The 17,758-nt window shown below is 53.6% G+C and overlaps 1 protein-coding gene across 20 annotated transcripts in view; it reads left to right on the top strand.

Moving 5' to 3' along the window:
* Window positions 1–1,527: 1,527 nt before the first annotated feature.
* The window catches only part of LOC141406868 (PI-PLC X domain-containing protein 1-like), a 42,506-nt gene continuing 26,275 nt past the window's right edge, over window positions 1,528–17,758 (top strand). For 5 of the 20 annotated variants that reach the window (XM_074029515.1, XM_074029517.1, XM_074029508.1 and 2 more), the window contains exons 1-2: window positions 10,822–11,464; window positions 15,144–15,261. In XM_074029515.1, coding sequence (XP_073885616.1) covers window positions 15,235–15,261 — 27 coding nt within the window. In that variant the 5' untranslated portion in view covers window positions 10,822–11,464; window positions 15,144–15,234. Of the gene's footprint in view, window positions 1,567–4,872; window positions 4,963–5,089; window positions 7,130–10,228; window positions 10,270–10,821; window positions 11,465–12,710; window positions 15,262–17,758 lie in introns of those variants that run through there. The other 15 variants (XM_074029524.1, XM_074029527.1, XM_074029521.1 and 12 more) reach the window with 14 other exon arrangements.

Below are 17,758 nucleotides of genomic sequence, written 5' to 3' on the forward strand. Positions count from 1 at the left end.
GAGCAGGGGGAGGACGGAGGAGAGGGGAGGAGGAGCAGGGGGAGGAGGGAGGAGAGGGGAGAAGAAGCAGGGGGAGGAGGGAGGAGAGGGGAGGAGGAGCAGGGGGAGGACGGAGGAGAGAGGAGGAGGAGCAGGAGAGGAGGGAGGAGAGGGGAGGAGGAGCAGGGGGAGGAGGGAGGAGAGGGGAGGAGGAGCAGGCAGGAGGGCGGAGTGTGGGGAGCCCCTGGGGCCTGAGGCAGGATGGAAAGAGGCAGAGAGGCCGGTGGCCTGTGGCTCGGTGGCCGATCAGATGTCCCTGTGCCAGGACAGCAGCCGCCCCGAATATTCCGTGCACTCTCTGAGGCCCTGTCCGGGCGTCCAGCTTGGGGTGGGAGACAGCGGGGTGCGTGGGGAGCACCTGCAGAGTGGACGGGAAGCAGCTGGGCGGAGGCAGGAACGGGGCCCGGACAGACCCCTGACCCGGGCTCCTGGTTAGCCCCGGGGGAGAGATCCCAGGCATGGGCAGGGCTGGGAGAACCCACTTCCACCCACGGAGGCGTCACAGGCTGCTCAGGACCCAGACGAGGCCCACGGGGGCCGGGAGAGGTGGGAACCTGCAGGGGACGACCCCGGTGGGTTTGCTGGCCAAGGCGCCCAGAGCCTGCAGGCCTCAGTCTGCCGGTCCCGTGCCTTGTCCGCGGGGCTCAGAGGACAGCACCTGTTCACCTCGACCTGGGGGCTCCGGGGGACCCACCGTGGCTGCGGACAGTGCCCCGAGTGGGGCCCGTCCGTCAGAACCTCCATGTCCCCTGCAAGGGCCCCTCTGAACACAGCTTGGGGACGTCCTTGCTGTCTGCAAACCCCTGACTGGGGGACTCCGGGGTCACTGTTGGGTTCCCTGGGGGGATCTTTCTGCCCCCACTCCTGGTCTGTGAGGACCGGGGCCCCGGCCCTGACCCTGGGGGACTCCGGGGACACTGCTGGGTTCCCTGGAGGCATCTTCCTGCCCCCACTCCTGGTCTGTGAGGACCGGGGCCTCTGCCCTGACCCTGGGGGACTCCGGGGACACTGCTGGGTTCCCTGGGGGGATCTTCCTGCCCCCACTCCTGGTCTGTGAGGACCGGGGCCCCTGCCCTGACCCTGGGGGACTCCGGGGACACTGCTGGGTTCCCTGGGGCATCTTCCTGCCCCCACTCCTGGTCTGTGAGGACCGGGGCCCCTGCCCTGACCCTGGGGGACTCCGGGGACACTGCTGGGTTCCCTGGGGGGATCTTCCTGCCCCCACTCCTGGTCTGTGAGGACCGGGGCCTCTGCCCTGACCCTGGGGGACTCCGGGGACACTGCTGGGTTCCCTGGGGGACTCCGGCCCCTGCGCTGACCTGGGCATTGGGGTCCCCGTGTGAGTTCGGGGCGGAGTTCACTGCCCAGCCGGGTGGGGACAGAAGCGTGGCGGGGCGGGACGTCCCTCCTCCTCCGGCAGGAATGTCCGTGCCCGCCAATGGCAGCGGCCGGGGTGTGTTTTAGGGACAGTCCCCCTTAGACACCGGCGGGAGCGGCCAGGAGCTCTGAGACTCGCGCGGCTGGAAGGTGAGTGTGTCCACCCCGTGCTGCTGATGCCGGTTCCCCTGCGGGGGACGTGGGGGCGGGGGACAGCCCCGCTGCGGGCTGGGGATCGGGAACCCGCGTTTCCATCATTCAGGTTCCTTCTCCTCCTCCTCCCGGGAGCCTTAGCCGGGGGCACGGGCCGGGGGACGGTCGCCTGGGATCCGTGGCCTGTGACCCTCGCAGGCCCGGAATTGTCTGCTGGGCCAGAGCCAGTGTGGACACGGCCCGGGACGGTCCGGGAATGAGCCTGGGGGCCACGGCTTGCAGGACCGGTCGGACGTCCTCACTCGGCCGCCGGGGCCTGGATGGGGACAGGTCGGGGCAGCTGGGACTGTGGGGACGGTGGACTGGGGGGGTTGCTGGGATCTGAGCACGCAGGTCCTTCCGTGGATTCACCCAGCAGCTATTCGCCCCGTGCGTGCGTTCCAGGTGCGGGTCACGGCCACTCACGCCTCTGGGACGTGAGCCTCCCCGAGGACTCAGCGGGCGGGAAGGTGTAGGTGTCTCACCTGGCTGGCGGGTCACCGGGCGGCTCGGCCCGTCCGTCATCTGTGCAGTCCCACGGCGACGGCGAAGGCCGCAGGGGGGAGAGGACCGGGGAGGAGGGGACCCGGGTGGAGGGGATCGGGGTGGAGGGGACCGGGGTGGAGGGGACCGGGGTGGAGGGGACCCGGGGTGGAGAGGACCACGGTGGGGGGGACCCGGGTGGAGGGGACCGGGGTGGAGGGGACCCGGGTGGAGGGGACCGGGGTGGAGGGGACCCGGGTGGAGGGGACCGGGGTGGAGGGGACCGGGGTGGAGGGGACCCGGGTGGAGGGGACCGGGGTGGAGGGGACCGGGATGGAGGGGACCGGGGTGGAGGGGACCGGGATGGAGGGGACCCGGGTGGAGGGGACCGGGGTGGAGAGGACCCGGGTGGAGAGAACATCCCCCAGGAAGGATCAGTGCTCTGCGGGGCGGCCTCAGACCCCACTCCCATGTGCCATCCGGATGAGATGGCAGACATGGCTGGGACTGGGGGCCACCCGGGGCTCCTTCCTGTTCAACTTTGTCATGTGTGGGGAGGGGTCGGGGGATGTGGGGACAGGAGGGGACGCTCCTCAGTGGTCCGGGGACCTGGGATGTCTGGGGAGGGGCTGGGGGGACGTGGGGACAGGAGGGGACGCCCCTCAGTGGTCCGGGGACCTGGGGTGTGAGGACGGCATCTCTGACGAGAGGGGAGGGACTGTGACGGGAGGGGAGGAGGATGACCGGGAGGGGAGGAGGATGACCGGGAGGGGAGGAGGATGACCGGGAGGGGAGGAGGATGACCGCAGCCGGAGTTGGTGGAACCGTTCATGACACAGAGGATGTGACTGTTCACCTTTGCGTCTGGCCTATCTTGGGAGACACCAGCTTCCTCGAGTCTTCTGAACCAAAAAGTATGTGAGACAGGCTTCAGGACATTTCGAAAGTGTGTTTTGCTGGCTGGGTGCGGTGGCTCACACCCGTCATCCCAGCACTTTGGGAGGCCGAGGCGGGCGGATCACGAGGTCAGGAGTTCTAGACCAGCCTGGCCAACATGGTGAAACCCCGTCTCTACTAAAAATACAAAAATGAGCCGGTCGTGGTGGCAGGTGCCTGTCATCCCAGCTACTCAAGATGCTGAGACTGGAGAATCGCTTGAACCCGGGAGGCGGACGTTGTAGTGAGCCGAGATCTCGCCACTGCACTCCAGCCTGGGTGACAGAGCGAGACTCCGTCTCAAAAAAAAAGAAAAACAAAGAAAGATAAAAGAAAAGAAAATTAGCTGGGCCTGGTGGCAGGTGCCTGTCATCCCAGCTACTCGGGAGGCTGAGGCAGGAGAATGGCATGAACCCGGGAGGAGGAGGTTGCAGCGAGCCGAGATCGCACCACTGCCCTCCAGCCTGGTGACAGAGCGAGACTCCGTCCTAAAAAAAAAAAACAAAAAAAGTGTTTTTTGCTGAGGTTGGGAACGAGCCTGTGACCCAGCCTGAGGAGGTCCTGACGCCCTGGGCCTCAGGTGGTCGAGGACAGCTTGGTTTTATGCCTTTTAAGGAGACGGCAGACCTGAATCAGAACGTGTAAGAGGAACCTGGGCTCTGTCAAGCGTGTCCGTGAGAACAGACCACCAAACAGGCTTCGTGGGAGCCATAAAAGCTGTTTATTCACTTGGGTGCCGGTGGGCTGAGTCCGAAAAGAGAGTCAGCAAAGGGGGAGATGGGGAAGGGGTGGGTTGATAGGACTTGGGGAGGTCATGGAAAACGACAGCCAAAGGTTCGGATCTGAAGGGGCGGCCGGCCCCTCCGCACCTGTGGGGGTTTCTGTGTGTCAGGTGCTGAGAAAAGAAATAAGACACAGAGACAAAGTATAGAGAAAGGGGACCGGCGCTGAGGGACTCCAGGCAGGCACCGGTCTCTGAGTTGCCTCAGTATTTATTGATCATTATCTCTTTACCATCTCGGAGAGGGGAGAGGGGGAAGTGGCGGGACAATAGGGTAACAGTGGGGAGAGGGTCAGCAGGAAAACATGTGAACAAAGATCTCTGTGTCATCAATAAGTTTAAAGAAAGGTGCTGTGCCTGGGCCTTGCACGGATACAAACATCTACACAAACATCTCGTATGCAAACATCTGGAATGCAAACACGAAACGGCAGCATTGCCACAAGCACACACAGCTCACCTCCAGCCCTAAGGTGGTTTTCTCCTATCTCAGTAAATAGAACGTACAGTCGGGTTTTACACCCAGACATTCCATTGCCCAGGGACCAGCAGGAGACCGAGGCCTTCCTGTGTCTCAACTGCCAAGAGGCCGTCCTCTTTTATTAATCCTCCCCAGCACAGACCATTTATGGGTGTCAGTCTCTCCCTTCCCACGAGGCCATATCTCAGACTATCCCATGGGGAGAAACCTTGGACAATACCTGGCTTTCCTGGGCAGAGGTCCCTGCGGCCGGCCTTCCGCAGTGTTTGTGTCCCTGGGTAATCGAGATTAGAGAACGGTGATGACTTTTACCAAGCAGACTGCCTTCAAGCCCTTCTTTAACAAAGCACATCCTGCATAGCCCTAAATCCATTAAACCCTGAGTCAACACAGCACACATTCCTGCAAGCACAGGGAGCACACATTCCTGCAAGCACAGGGTTGGGGCTATAGGGTTACAGATTAACAGCATCTCAAGGCAGAAGAATTTCTGTGAGGACAGAACAAAATGGAGTCTCTTATGTCTGTAGAGACGGTAACAGTCTGATCCCTCTTTCTTTTCCCCACGGTTATTTATTGTTAGCAGAGGAAGGGGTTACAAGGTGCACGGTGGACAGCTCCTAAGACTCATTGTCGAGAAGACGAACGGCACACGGTCGATGGGTCAGCTAAGGTAGGGCAGGGACGAGTCACAATAGGAAAACGTGGTAATTTCAGTTACTCAGTGAAGGCAGGCACTGGCTGTTTTACTTCTGTGTCGTTCTTTGCTTTGACTGCTCCTGACTTCTCGGCTCCTGCAGGCCTCCGGGACGTGTACGTGCAGGTCACGGGGGTGATAATGACTGAGGTTCGGCTCAGAGGCCTGACGGGTTAAATATGTGAAGGCAGGACAGCTCGACGGGCGGCGAGGCGGACTTCCAGGTCATAACTAGATTTTAAAATTTTTCTGACTGGCAATTGGTTGAAAGAGCTCTTATTAGGCCGGGTGCCGTGGCTCAAGCCTGTCATCCCAGCACTTTGGGAGGCCGAGGCGGGTGGATCAGCTGAACTCGGGAGTTCGAGACCAGCCTGACCAACGCGGTGAGACCCATTCGCGACTAAAAATGTGAAAAATTAGCTGGAAATGGTGGCAGGGGCCTGTAATCCCACCGGTTCTGGAGGCTGAGGCAGGAGAATCACTTGAATCCAGGAGGCGGAGGCTGCAGTGAGCTGAGATCGTGCCACTGCATTCCAGCCTGGGCAACAGAGCAAGACCCTGTCGCTCCACACACACACACACACACACACACACACACACACACACGCACACACAGAGGAGTTATTCGTAGAAAGGAATATCTGCATTAAGATAAGAGGGTGTGGGCCGGGCGCGGTGGCTCAAGCCTGTAATCCCAGCACTTTGGGAGGCCGAGGCGGGCGGATCACAAGGTCAGGAGATCGAGACCACGGTGAAACCCAGTCTCTACTAAAAATACAAAAAATTAGCCGGGCGCGGTGGCGGGCGCCTGTAGTCCCAGCTACTCAGGAGGCTGAGGCAGGAGAATGGCGTGAACCCGGGAGGCGGAGCTTGCAGTGAGCCGAGATCGCGCCACTGCACTCCAGCCTGGGCAACAGAGCCAGACTCCGTCTCAAAAAACAAAAACAAAAACAAGATAAGAGGGTGTGGGCCAGGCGCGGTGGCTCAAGCCTGTAATCCCAGCACTTTGGGAGGCCGAGACGGGTGGATCACGAGGTCAGGAGATCGAGACCATCCTGGCTAACACGGTGAAACCCCGTCTCTACTAAAAAATACAAAAAACTAGCCGGGCGATGTGGCGGGCGCCTGTAGTCCCAGCTACTTGGGAGGCTGAGGCAGGAGAATGGCGTAAACCCCGGAGGCAGAGCTTGCAGTGAGCTGAGATCCGGCCACTGCACTCCAGCCTGGGCGACAGAGCCAGACTCCGTCTCAAAAAAAAAAAAAAAAAAAAAAAGAGGGTGTGGAGATGAAGATTTTTTGTGTTTTGATGGGAGTCTGGCTCTATCCCCCAGGCTGGAGTGCAGTGGCACCATCTCGGCTCGCTGCAACCTCCGCCTCCCGGGTTCAAGGGATTCTTCTGCCTCAGCCTCCCGAGTCGCTGGGATGACAGGCACCTGCCACACTCCTGGTTAACTTTTGTGTTTTTAGCAGAGACGGGGTTTCACCATGTTGGCCAGGCTGGTCTCGAACTCCTGACCTCAGGTGATCCACCTGCTTCAGCCTCCCAAAGTGTTTGGGATGACAGGCCTGAGCCGCTGGGCCCCACCGAGACCTGCATTTTAACCTCCCCTCCACCCTGCGGCCCTGGGACCCTGGGCATCCGGAGGTTCACAGCGGCCCTCCTGGGCTGCTCCAGGCAGATCACTGCACGGCTGCAGAGAAGGGGCCAGCACCCTCCTGGGGACCCAGAGCCACAGCACAGGTGTGGTTGCTACTCTTGAAGAAAGAGCCTGAGGCTGAGCTGATAAAGAATGGGTTCCTCCTCCTGGGCCCTGCAGGCTCTGGGGACCCTCCCTCTCTCCATACCTCCCTCCCTCCCTCCCTCCCGCCCGCCCAGTCCTGGCAGCCGGGAAGGCCTGAGCTTATCAAGTTAGCTGGGTCTGGGAGGAAGGGATTTTGGGAAGATGTAAATAAAAACAAAACCTGCAGCCAACTGGGAATCTCTGCCTGAGTGTGGACGAGAAGGCAGCAGGGGCAGCCGCCAGGAGCTGCAGACCCAGAGGATCTCGTCCTTTCTTGCGGCCCAGGGAGAGACCAGGCCTTTCATTCTGGGCTCAAGATCAACAATTCGAATTCCGAAGTCCCCCTGTGCTTGGGGCCCAAGGTGGGTCTGCAGCTTCAGCTGAAGTTTGTCTCCTTTTCCCCAGGAGGCCTGGGCGTCTTCCCTTCCTCTGGGTCCCGTTTCTTTTATCTTTTCTTTTTTCTTTTTTTTGAGGCAGAGTCTCACTCTGTCACCCAGGCTGGAGTGCAGGGGTGTGATCTCGGCTCACCATAGCACCCGCCTCCTGGGTGCAAACGATTCTGAAGCCTCAGCCTCCTGAGTAGCTGGGATTACAGGCGTTCGCCACCACGGCCGGCTACTTTTTGTACTATTAGTAGAGATGGGGTTTCACCATGTTGGCCAGGCTGGTCTCGAACTCCTGACCTCGTGATCCGCCTGCTTCAGCCTCCCAAAGTGCTGGGATGACAGGTGTGAGCCACCGCGCCTGGCCCCTCCAGGTCTTATTTCTAAGAGGAGGTCCCTGGTCCACCAGGGAACATTGCAGAGACGTGAAACTCTCAACCGGCTGATTTAGCCCTGAAAAATCTTACATACATTGCCAGGCGTGGTGGTGCATACCTGTCATCCCAGCTACTCCGGAGGCTGAGGCAGGAAAATTGCTTGAACCTGGGAGGTGGAGGTTGCGGTGAGGCGAGATTGCGGCATTGCACTCCAGCCAGGGTAACAAGAGTGAAATTCTGTCTTAAAAAAAAATCGTACATACAGCTGGGCGCAGTGGCTAACGCCTGTAATCCCAGCACTCTGGGAGGCTGAGGCGGGCGGATCACCTGAGGTCAGGAGTTCAAGACCAGCCTGGCCAACATGGTGAAACCCTGTCTCTACTAAAAATAGAAAAATTAGACAGGTGTGGTGATAGGCGCCTGTAATCCCAGCTACTCAGGAGGCTGAGGCAGGAGAATTGCTTGAACTTGGGAGGTGGAGGCTGCAGTGAGCCGAGATTGCGCCATTGCACTCCAGCCTGGGTAATAAGAGTGAAACTCTGTATTTAAAAAAAAAAGAAAAAACCCAAAAAGTTATATACAGTTCAGAGGCAGAGAAAGAATTTACAGGCTTTCTAAAATGCCCTTACGAAAAGAGTCTCTTCCCTTATTTTCAGCATTATATATTTATATTTTATATATTTATATATCATATATTTATATAATATATCATATATGTATATATCATATTTACATAATATATAAAATTTTATGTAATATATTAAATATTATATATATTAATATATAAAATTATATATTAGATAAATATGTAATAAATATATTTTATATATATATATATATATATTTTTTTTTTGAGATGGAGTCTCACGCTGTTGCCCAGGCTGGAGTGCAGTGGCGCGATCTCGGCTCACTGCAAGCTCCGCCTCCTGGGTTCACGCCATTCTCCTGCCTCAGCCTCCTGAGTAGCTAGGACTACAGGCGCCAGCCACCACGCCCGGCTAATTTTTTGTATTTTTAGTAGAGACAGGGTTTCACTGTGGTCTCGATCTCCTGACCTTGTGATCCGCCCGTCTCGGCCTCCCAAAGTGCTGGGATTACAGGCTTGAGCCACCGCGCCCGGCCTATATATTATATATTTATGTAATATATATTTATATAAGAATATATTTATATATTTATATAATATTATATTCATATATTTATATAATTAAATTATATAATATATATAAATTGTATGATTTATATATTATATAAATTATAATATATATTATAATTTATATAATATGTATTATATGTACATATATTTATATATTTTATATCTAATAAATATATATTTATATTATATTTTATATGTAATAAATATATATTTATATTATATTATATATATATTATATTATATTTTATTTTATTTTATTTTTATTTATTTATTTATTTTTTTTGATACGGAGTCTCGCTCTGCAGCCCAGGCTGGAGTGCAGTGGCCGGATCTCAGCTCACTGCAAGCTCCGCCTCCCGGGTTTACGCCATTCTCCTGCCTCAGCCTCCCGAGTAGCTGGGACTACAGGCGCCCGCCACCTCGCCCGGCTAGTTTTTTGTATTTTTTAGTAGAGACTGGGTTTCACCATGTTAGCCAGGATGGTCTCGATCTCCCGACCTCGTGATCCGCCCGTCTCGGCCTCCCAAAGTGCTGGGATTACAGGCTTGAGCCACCGATATATTATATTTTAAATATATATTTATATTATATATTTTATATATAAAATATATTTTATATATAAAATATATATTAAATATATATTTTATATTATATTTTATATATAAAATATATATTTATATTATTTTATATATAATAAATATATATTTATATTATATTTTATATGTAATAAATATATATTTATATTATATTTTATATGTAATAAATATATATTTATATTATATTTTATATGTAATAAATATATATTTATATTATATTTTATATGTAATAAATATATATTTATATTATATTTTATATGTAATAAATATATATTTATATTATATTTTATATGTAATAAATATATATTTATATTATATTTTATATGTAATATATATTTATATTATATTTTACATATAAAATATATATTTATATTATATTTTACATATAAAATAAATATATATTTATATTATATATTTATATATCCGTTTTTTGGGGGGCAGAGTCTTGCTGTGTCGCCCAGGCTGCAGTGCAGTGGTGATAGGCTCTGGTGGTGCAGGAACACCAGGTTCTTCCTCTCCAGTGGAATTAAATAAGGCCACACGGACACCCGTGCAGTGGTTTTTAAGGAGCGCAGCGTTTAATAGGCAAGAAGGGAAGGGAGGGCCGGGCAGGTGGCTCAGGCCTGGGATCCCGGCACCGCGGAGGCGGCGGGGAGCCCAGATCGCGCCATTTCACTGCAGTCTGGGCAACCAGAGCGAAATTCCGTCTCAAAAAAAAAAAAAAAAAAAAAAAAGGCGACAAGGGGGAAAGGAAAAGGAAGTATCTCCCCGGACGGAGGCCGAGGGACCGGGGCCTCCAAAGCGGAGGGAGGAGGGAGGAGACCAGCGCGGGTAACGCGGCGCCTGGAGGAGGCCTGGCTGATTTGCATAGCGCTCAGCGGATTGGTCTGACCAGGCCTGTCATTCACGTAGCCCGCGAAAAACGTGGCCCGCCCAGCCCAGCCCCGTCATATGCAAATACAGGCGCCATGATGTTCTACGCGCCTGGCGGTGTGTGGGGGCGGCCGGGACAGCGGAACGTGTGGGGGCGGCCGGGACAGCGGAACGTGTGGGGGCGGCCGGGACAGCGGAACGTGTGGGGGCGGCCCGGATGTCAGGAATGTGTGGGGGCGGCCCGGATGTCAGGAATGTGTGGGGGCGGCCGGGATGGCGGGAACGTGTGGGGGCGGCCGGGATGGCGGGAACGTGTGGGGTCGGCCGGGATGGCGGGAACGTGTGGGGGCGGCCGGGATGGCGGGAACGTGTGTGGGAGGCCGGGATGGCGGGAACGTGTGGGGGCGGCCGGGATGGCGGGAACGTGTGTGGGAGGCCGGGATGGCGGGAACGTGTGGGGGCGGCCGGGATGGCGGGAACGTGTGGGGGCGGCCGGGATGGCGGGAACGTGTGGGGGCGGCCGGGATGGCGGGAACGTGTGGGGGCGGCCGGGAGGGCGGGAACGTGTGGGGGCGGCCGGGAGGGCGGGAACGTGTGGGGGCGGCCGGGATGGCGGGAATGTGTGGGGGCGCCGGGAGGGCGGAACGTGTGGGGGCGGCCGGGATGGCGGGAATGTGTGGGGGCGACGGCAAGACGGCAACGGTGGGAATCGAATCGGCCTGTTGACAGCGCCCAGCTTTAACGGCTCGCATTTGCATATTAAGGGTTGCCCAGCGGGGTCTGAGAGCCGGGGCTTTCACGCTAGACAAGAAACGTTTTTTGGAGCTGCAAAAACACTTTCCAAGGACCCCTTTTCCTCTCTTTCCCTCCTTTTTAAATTTTTTTTGGAGATGGGGGAGCTTCACTCTTGTTGCCCAGGCCGGAGGGCAGTGACCCCATCTCTGTGCACTGCAACCTCCGCCTCCCGAGTTCAAGCGATTCTCCTGCTTCAGCCTCCCAATTAGCTGGGGTCACAGGCATATGGCACCACGCCTGGCTAATTTTTTGTATTTTTAGTAGAGACGGGGTTTCATCATGTTGGTCAGGCTGGTCTTGAACTCCCAACCTCAGGTGATCCACCGGCCTCGTTCTCCAAAAGTGCTGGGAGTACAGGCGTCAGCCATCGCCCCCAGCCCCCTTTTCCTCTCCATCTGTCTAAGATAATGTCTTAATAACTCTTACCACAGTGGTGATATCTCGGCCCACTGCAACCTCCGCCTCCCGGGTTCAAGTGATTCTCCTGCCTCAGCCTCCCAAGTAGCTGGGATAACAGGTGCATGCCAGCACGCCTGGTTGATTTTTGTATTTTTAGTAGACACGGGGTTTCACCATGTTGGCCAGTGTGGTCTCGAACTCCTGACCTCAGGTGGTCCACGCACCTCGGCCTCCCAAAGTGCTGGGATTACAGGAGAGGGCCACCGCGCCCGGCCGGCCCCACAGTAATTTAATATGCAGCCCAGAATGGGGCTTTCTTCCCACCTAATGTGCAAGATTCTCAAGCCCCGTTTTCCAAGTTCACCTGCATTACAGATGCAGTTTTTTCTGTTCTGTGTGTGTGCACAGAAGGCCCAGGAGTTAATTTACTCGGTTAAGGATTAAAGTTATGAAGCAGGCCGGGCACGGACACGCTCACACCTAGAATCCCAGCACTTTGAAAGGCTGAGATGAGAGGATCTCTTGAGTCCGGGAGTTCCAGACCAGACTGGGCAACATAGCAAGACCCCATCTTCCTTCCCTCCCTTTCTTCCCTTCCTTTCCTTCCCTTCCCCTTCCTTCCTTCCTTCCTTCCTTCCTTCCTTCCTTCCTTCCTTCCTTCCTTCCTTCCTTTCCCTCCCTTCCCTCCCTTCCTTCTCTTCCTTCCCTTCCTTCCCTTCCTTCTTTTCCTTCTTTCTTTCTTGACAGGGTCTCACTCAGTTGCCCAGGCTGGAGTGCAGTGGTGCAATCTCCGCTCACTGTAACCTCCACCTCCCAGAGGCTCAAGCGATTCTCCTGCCTCAGCCTCCCTCAGCCTCCCGAGTAGCTGGGACTACAGGCTATGTCACTACTGCCCAGCTAATTTTTTTTGTATTTTTAGTAGAGACGGGGTTTCAGCATGTTGGCCAAGCTAGTCTTGAACTCCTGACCTCAAATGATCCACGCAACTCAGGCTCCCAAAGTGCTGGGATTATAGGCGTGGGTCACCCAGCACAACCTGTTTGTTTATTTTTTGAGATAGTCTTGCTCTGTCACCCAGACTGGAGTGCAGTGGCGCAGTCTTGGCTCGCTGCAACCTCTGCCTCCCGAGCTCAGGTGATTCTCCCGTGTCAGCCTCCTGAGCAGCTGGGATTATAGGCGTCTGCCCTCACGCCCTGCTAACTTTTGTATTTTTAGTAGAGTTGGGGTTTCGCCGTGTTGGCCAGGCTGGTCTTGAACTCCTGACCTCAGGAGATCCGCCCACCTTGGCCTCCCAAAGTGCTGGGATTACAGGTGTGAGCCACGGTGCCCGGTCTGTTCTTGATTTGTTTTTTTGTTGTTGTTGGTTTTTTTTTTTTTTTTTTTTTTTTTTTTTTTTTTTTTTTTTTTTTTTTGCCAGCGTGTGATTGAGTTTATTGTAGAGAATGGTAACAGGAAATGGGATTGTACAAAGAAAAGAGATGGTCCCTTCACGGGCCTCAGCAGCCCTGCCACGGATCTGCCTGATTCTTTCCCCTCAAGAAGTTGATCTTGTCACTTCTCATAATACAGCTGATGCGTTTAATGTCCTCCGTGAGCCCATCCATAGTGAGGATTCCGTTTAGGGTCCTGTATGCGCTTTTCCACGTTCCCTTCCGGTACCATCACAGTCCTGGGAAGGAACCTCAGATTTTTTTTGAGATGGGGTCTCGCTCTATCGCCCAGGCTGGAGTGCAAAGGCACAATCTCGGCTCACCGCAACTTCTGCCTCCGGGTTCAAGCGATTCTCCTGCCTCAGCCTCCCGAGTAGCTGGGATGACAGGCGCCCGCCACCACGCCCGGCTAATTTTTGTGTTTTTAGTAGAGACGGGGTTTCACCGTGCTGGCCAGCTGGTCTTGAACTCCTGACCTCTCGTGATCCACCCACCTTGGCCTCCCAAAGTGCTGGGATCACAGGCATGAGCCACCACGCCCACCATGCCCAGCTATTTTTTTTTAATGAGGTTTAGCTTCAGATCTCATATTTTTCTTTTTCCATTATTATTATTATTATTATTATTATTTTTGAGACGGAGTCTCGCTCTGTCACCCAGGCTGGAATGCAGTGGTACGATCTTGGCTCACTGCAACCTCCGCGTCCCGGGTTCAAGTGATTCTCCTGCCTCAGCCTCCTGAGTAGCTGGGATTACAGGCGCCCGCCACCACGCCTGGCTAATTTTTGTATTTTTAGTAGAGATGGGGTTTCACCATCTTATCCAGGCTGGTCTTGAACTCCTGACCTCGTGATCCACCCGCCTCGGCCTCCCAAAGTGCTGGGATGACAGGCGTGAGCCACCGCGTCTGGCCTAAGATCCCCTATTTTTCAGGACATTCCTCTGAGCTGTCAGGGCTTGTGCCCTCAGCGAGTCAGACTTTGACTTGAGCGTGATGTATCCAGGCGTTCATTCCAGTATCTTTCACTGCTGAGCGGGTTCGAGAAGAACATGGTTAGGGCTCTTCCCAGCTTGGCTTAGTGAAGGAGAGAGATGACAGTTTTCACTAACACCAGATTTCCTGGGTGAGATAAAGGTGCTTTTATTTCCTGGGGCTGCCGTTCTGGTACTTGGGTTAATTTTTGTTGGAAGTGAGCTAGAGAGGTTACATGCTTACCCAGTTGAGAGGTTTTTCTGTCTGAAAACAAATCTCTGAGCACATTTGATACGTTTTATCCTCTCCCAAGTGAAAAGCTTTGGTGAAGGATTTTACGAAACTCTGGCCGGGCACGGTGGCTCTCGCCTGTCATCCCAGCACTTTGGGAGGCCGAGGCGGGCGGATCACGAGGTCAGCAGATGGAGACCATCCTGGCTAACATGATGAGACCTCATCTCTACTAAAAAACAAACAAAAAAACAAACCAAAAGATTAGCCAGGCATGGTGGCGGGCGCATGTACTCCCAACTACTCGGGAGGCTGAGGTGGGAGAATCGCTTAAACCCAGGGGGTGGAGGTTGCAGTGAGCCAAGATCCCACCACTGCACTCCAGCCTGGGTGACAGAGTGAGACTCCATCTCAAAAAACAAAAACAAAAAACAAAACCTTCATTGGCTGCAGCCTGGCAAATAGAGTTTGCCATCCTGACTGGAGCCCAACAGCTGACAAGCGTACTCTTGAGAAGGGGCTTTCTCTATTTCTGTAGTGGAATACTGAGGTTTAGTTGCTTTTATGGAGTCCTCCTGGATTAGAAGGGCTGGAAGTGTGTTACTGCCTTGAGGCTTCCTTGCCTTTGATTTGGCCGCCTGATCAGCTAATCTCTTTCCTTTGGGCTACTTTGTCTGTTCCCTTTTGATGTTACAATACATCCCTGCTGTCTCTCCTGGAAGAAAAACTGAGAATAATGATCTGCTAATTTCCGGTGAGGTTATCTATCTGTCTGTCTATCTATATGTCTGTCTATCTATCTGTCTATCTATCCATCTATCTATCTATCTATCTATCTGTTATCTACCTATCTCCATCATCTATCTATCTGTTATCTACCTATCTCCATCATCTATCTATCTATCTATCTATCTATCTATCTATCTATCTATCTATCTATCTATCCATCCATCCATCCATCCATCTATCTGTTATCTACCTATCTCCATCATCTATCTATCTATCTTCTCTATCATCTCTATATATATCTATGTGTCTATATATATCTCTCTATCATCTCTCTCTATATCTATATCTATCTCTCTATATCTATAGCTATCTCTCTATCTCTATCTGTCTGTCTGTCTATATTTTTGAGACAGAGTTTCACTCTTCTTGCCCAGGCTGCAGTGCAGTGGTGCAATCTCAGCTCACTGCAACCTCCATCTCCTGGGTTCAAGCGATTCTCCTGCCTCAGCCTGCTGAGTAGCTGGGATGACAGGCGCCCGCCACCACGCCCAGGTAACTTTTGTATTTTTACTAGACACGGGGTTTCATCCCATTGGTCAGGCTGGTCTTGAACTCCCGACCTCAGGTGATCCTCCCGCCTCGGCCTCCCAAAGTGCTGGGATGACAGGCGTGAGCCACTGCGCCCTACCTTCCTGGTGATATTTTATAGGAGATCCATTCGTGGTAAGAAGATGCTTTTCCTTCTGAATGGCAGCATGAGCATGGATAATCAGGAAAGCGTCCAAGGAATCAGCATCCACGTTAGCTATGTTTCCCTGGCGTAATTTAAGTGCTTTTATAAGAGCTGTCAGCTAATTGAGCTCTTGAGTCTCCGGAGAGTGACTTTGCTTATCTTGCTTTACTGGCTGTTTGCTGGCTAAGAGCTGTCCCTAGAGGGCAGTCGTCCTGGCACATTGTGTGCAGTGGAAACAGTTATTTCCTAGGCTTAACTTGGAGGCTTTTCATGACAGTAGAGCTGGCATGACAGTGGCTTGGAAATGTATGTAAATAGGCCCTCCTAACTACCACTCAGATTGAGAAAATGATTGGATTAGAGTTTTTCCTGAGATGCCCCTTATAGGAAGTGGGGAGGCCTGGAAGAGGGAGGATAAAGGAGAGAGGACAAAGGAGGGAGGCCGGCTCTAGTGTTTAGAAGGAGGTCTGTTTTCCTTCCATTTCCGGAATCGCCCGGGGCCGTGTGCTGTGATGGCATTTGGAGCCACTGGAGCAGGGGGTTTGCACCCACTGACCTCCCACTCTGGGAGCAGTTCTGTCCCCACTGCTTTTCACCACAGGCTGGGCAGGAGCGAGGTGACTCTGTCTTGCTGCCCGGCCATTCCTTTTTTTTTTTTTTTTTTTTTGAGATGGAGCCTCGCTCTGTTGCCCAGGCTGGAGTGCAGTGGCGCAATCTCAGCTCACTGCAAGCTCCGCCTCCCGGGTTCCCGCCATTCTCCTGCCTCAGCCTCCTGAGTAGTTGGGACTACAGGCGCCGCCACCTTGCCCGGCTAGTTTTTTGTAGTTTTTAGTAGAGACGGGGTTTCACCATGTTAGCCAGGATGGTCTTGATCTCTTGACCTCGTGATCCGCCCGTCTTGGCCTCCCAAAGTGCTGGGATTACAGGCTTGAGCCACCGCGCCCAGCCATTCCTTTTTTTAAAATGTCCTGGCCTGCCACACTTTTAGCAACTACCGGATGCACCTGGGGAGATCTTGGAGTTTGCAAGCCTGCCAAGCTGTTGCTAGAGGCTTTGTCCTTCTCCTGAGGTTTCTCTTTTTCTTTTGTGCCTCCTCCTGGTGCCTATTATTATTATTGTTATTTATTTTTTTGAGACGGAGTCTTGCTCTAGGCTGGAGTGCAGTGGCGTGATCTCGGCTAGCGATTCTCCTGCCTCAGCCTCCTGAATAGCTGGGATTACAGGCGTGTGCAACCACGCCTGGCTAATTTTTGTATTTTTACTAGAGACGGGGGTTTCACCATGTTGGTGAGGCTGGTCTCGAACTCGTGACCTCGTGATCCGCCCGCCTCGGCCTCCCAAAGTGCTGCCCGGCCACGAAGAGGATTTCTGTTCCCACTAGGGGACGCTGTTGCCTTAGAAATACCGTACACTGGCCGGGCGCAGTGGCTCATGCCTGTCATCCCAGCACTTTGGGAGGCTGAGGTGGGTGGATCACCTGAGGTCGGGAGTTCGAGACCAGCCTGACGAACATGGAGAAACCCCGTCTCTACTAAAAATACAAAAATTAGCCGGGCGTGGTGGCAGGTGCCTGTCATCCCAGCTACTCGAGAGTCTGAGGCAGAAGAATCGCTTGAACCCGGGAGGCGGAGGTTGCGGTGAGCTGAGATCGCGCCCCTGCACTCCAGCCTGGGCAAAAAGAGCGAAACAACGTCTCAAAAAAAAAGAAAAAAAAGGAAATACCATGCACCTGCTAGAGAATTAGTACCAAGTAACTTTACTTAGGGGGAAAGGAGAGAACCGTATTCCTGGAAGCCTGAGCTGTATCCCTGGTCGACAGCATTTCCTGGTGTGGCCCAACAGGATTCCTTCCCTAGGCTGTAAAAATTCCCGTGCATTCGACAGAGAGACCGCGGATAGAGAAGGAAGGGAAGAAGGAAAGCTTTGCGGTAGGATAGCTGGACGACAACCCTGAGATTAAAGGACAGATCTGAGGGTGACATTCGTCCCATCCTCACCGCTCTCGTGAATGAATTCCTGGCCAATGCACCAAACTGCTACGGCTCCGGTGACTGGAGGGACACCCGGGTCCTTGGTCTTGCGCCAGTTTAGATGACATGGCGTGGACACACGTGGAGTGGTTTTAAGGAACGGAGAATTTATTAGGCAACAAAGAAGGAAGGGAGAAGGCCGGGCACGGTGGCTCACGCCTGTCATCCCAGCACTTTGGGAGGCCGAGGCAGGTGGATCACGAGGTGCCTCAGCCTCCCGAGTAGCTGGGACTACAGGTCCCCGCCAGTACGCCTGGCTAATTTTTGTATCTTTCGTAGAGAGGGG

Source organism: Macaca fascicularis, chromosome X (assembly GCF_037993035.2).
Source record: "Macaca fascicularis isolate 582-1 chromosome X, T2T-MFA8v1.1".
Classification (NCBI taxonomy): domain Eukaryota; kingdom Metazoa; phylum Chordata; class Mammalia; order Primates; family Cercopithecidae; genus Macaca; species Macaca fascicularis.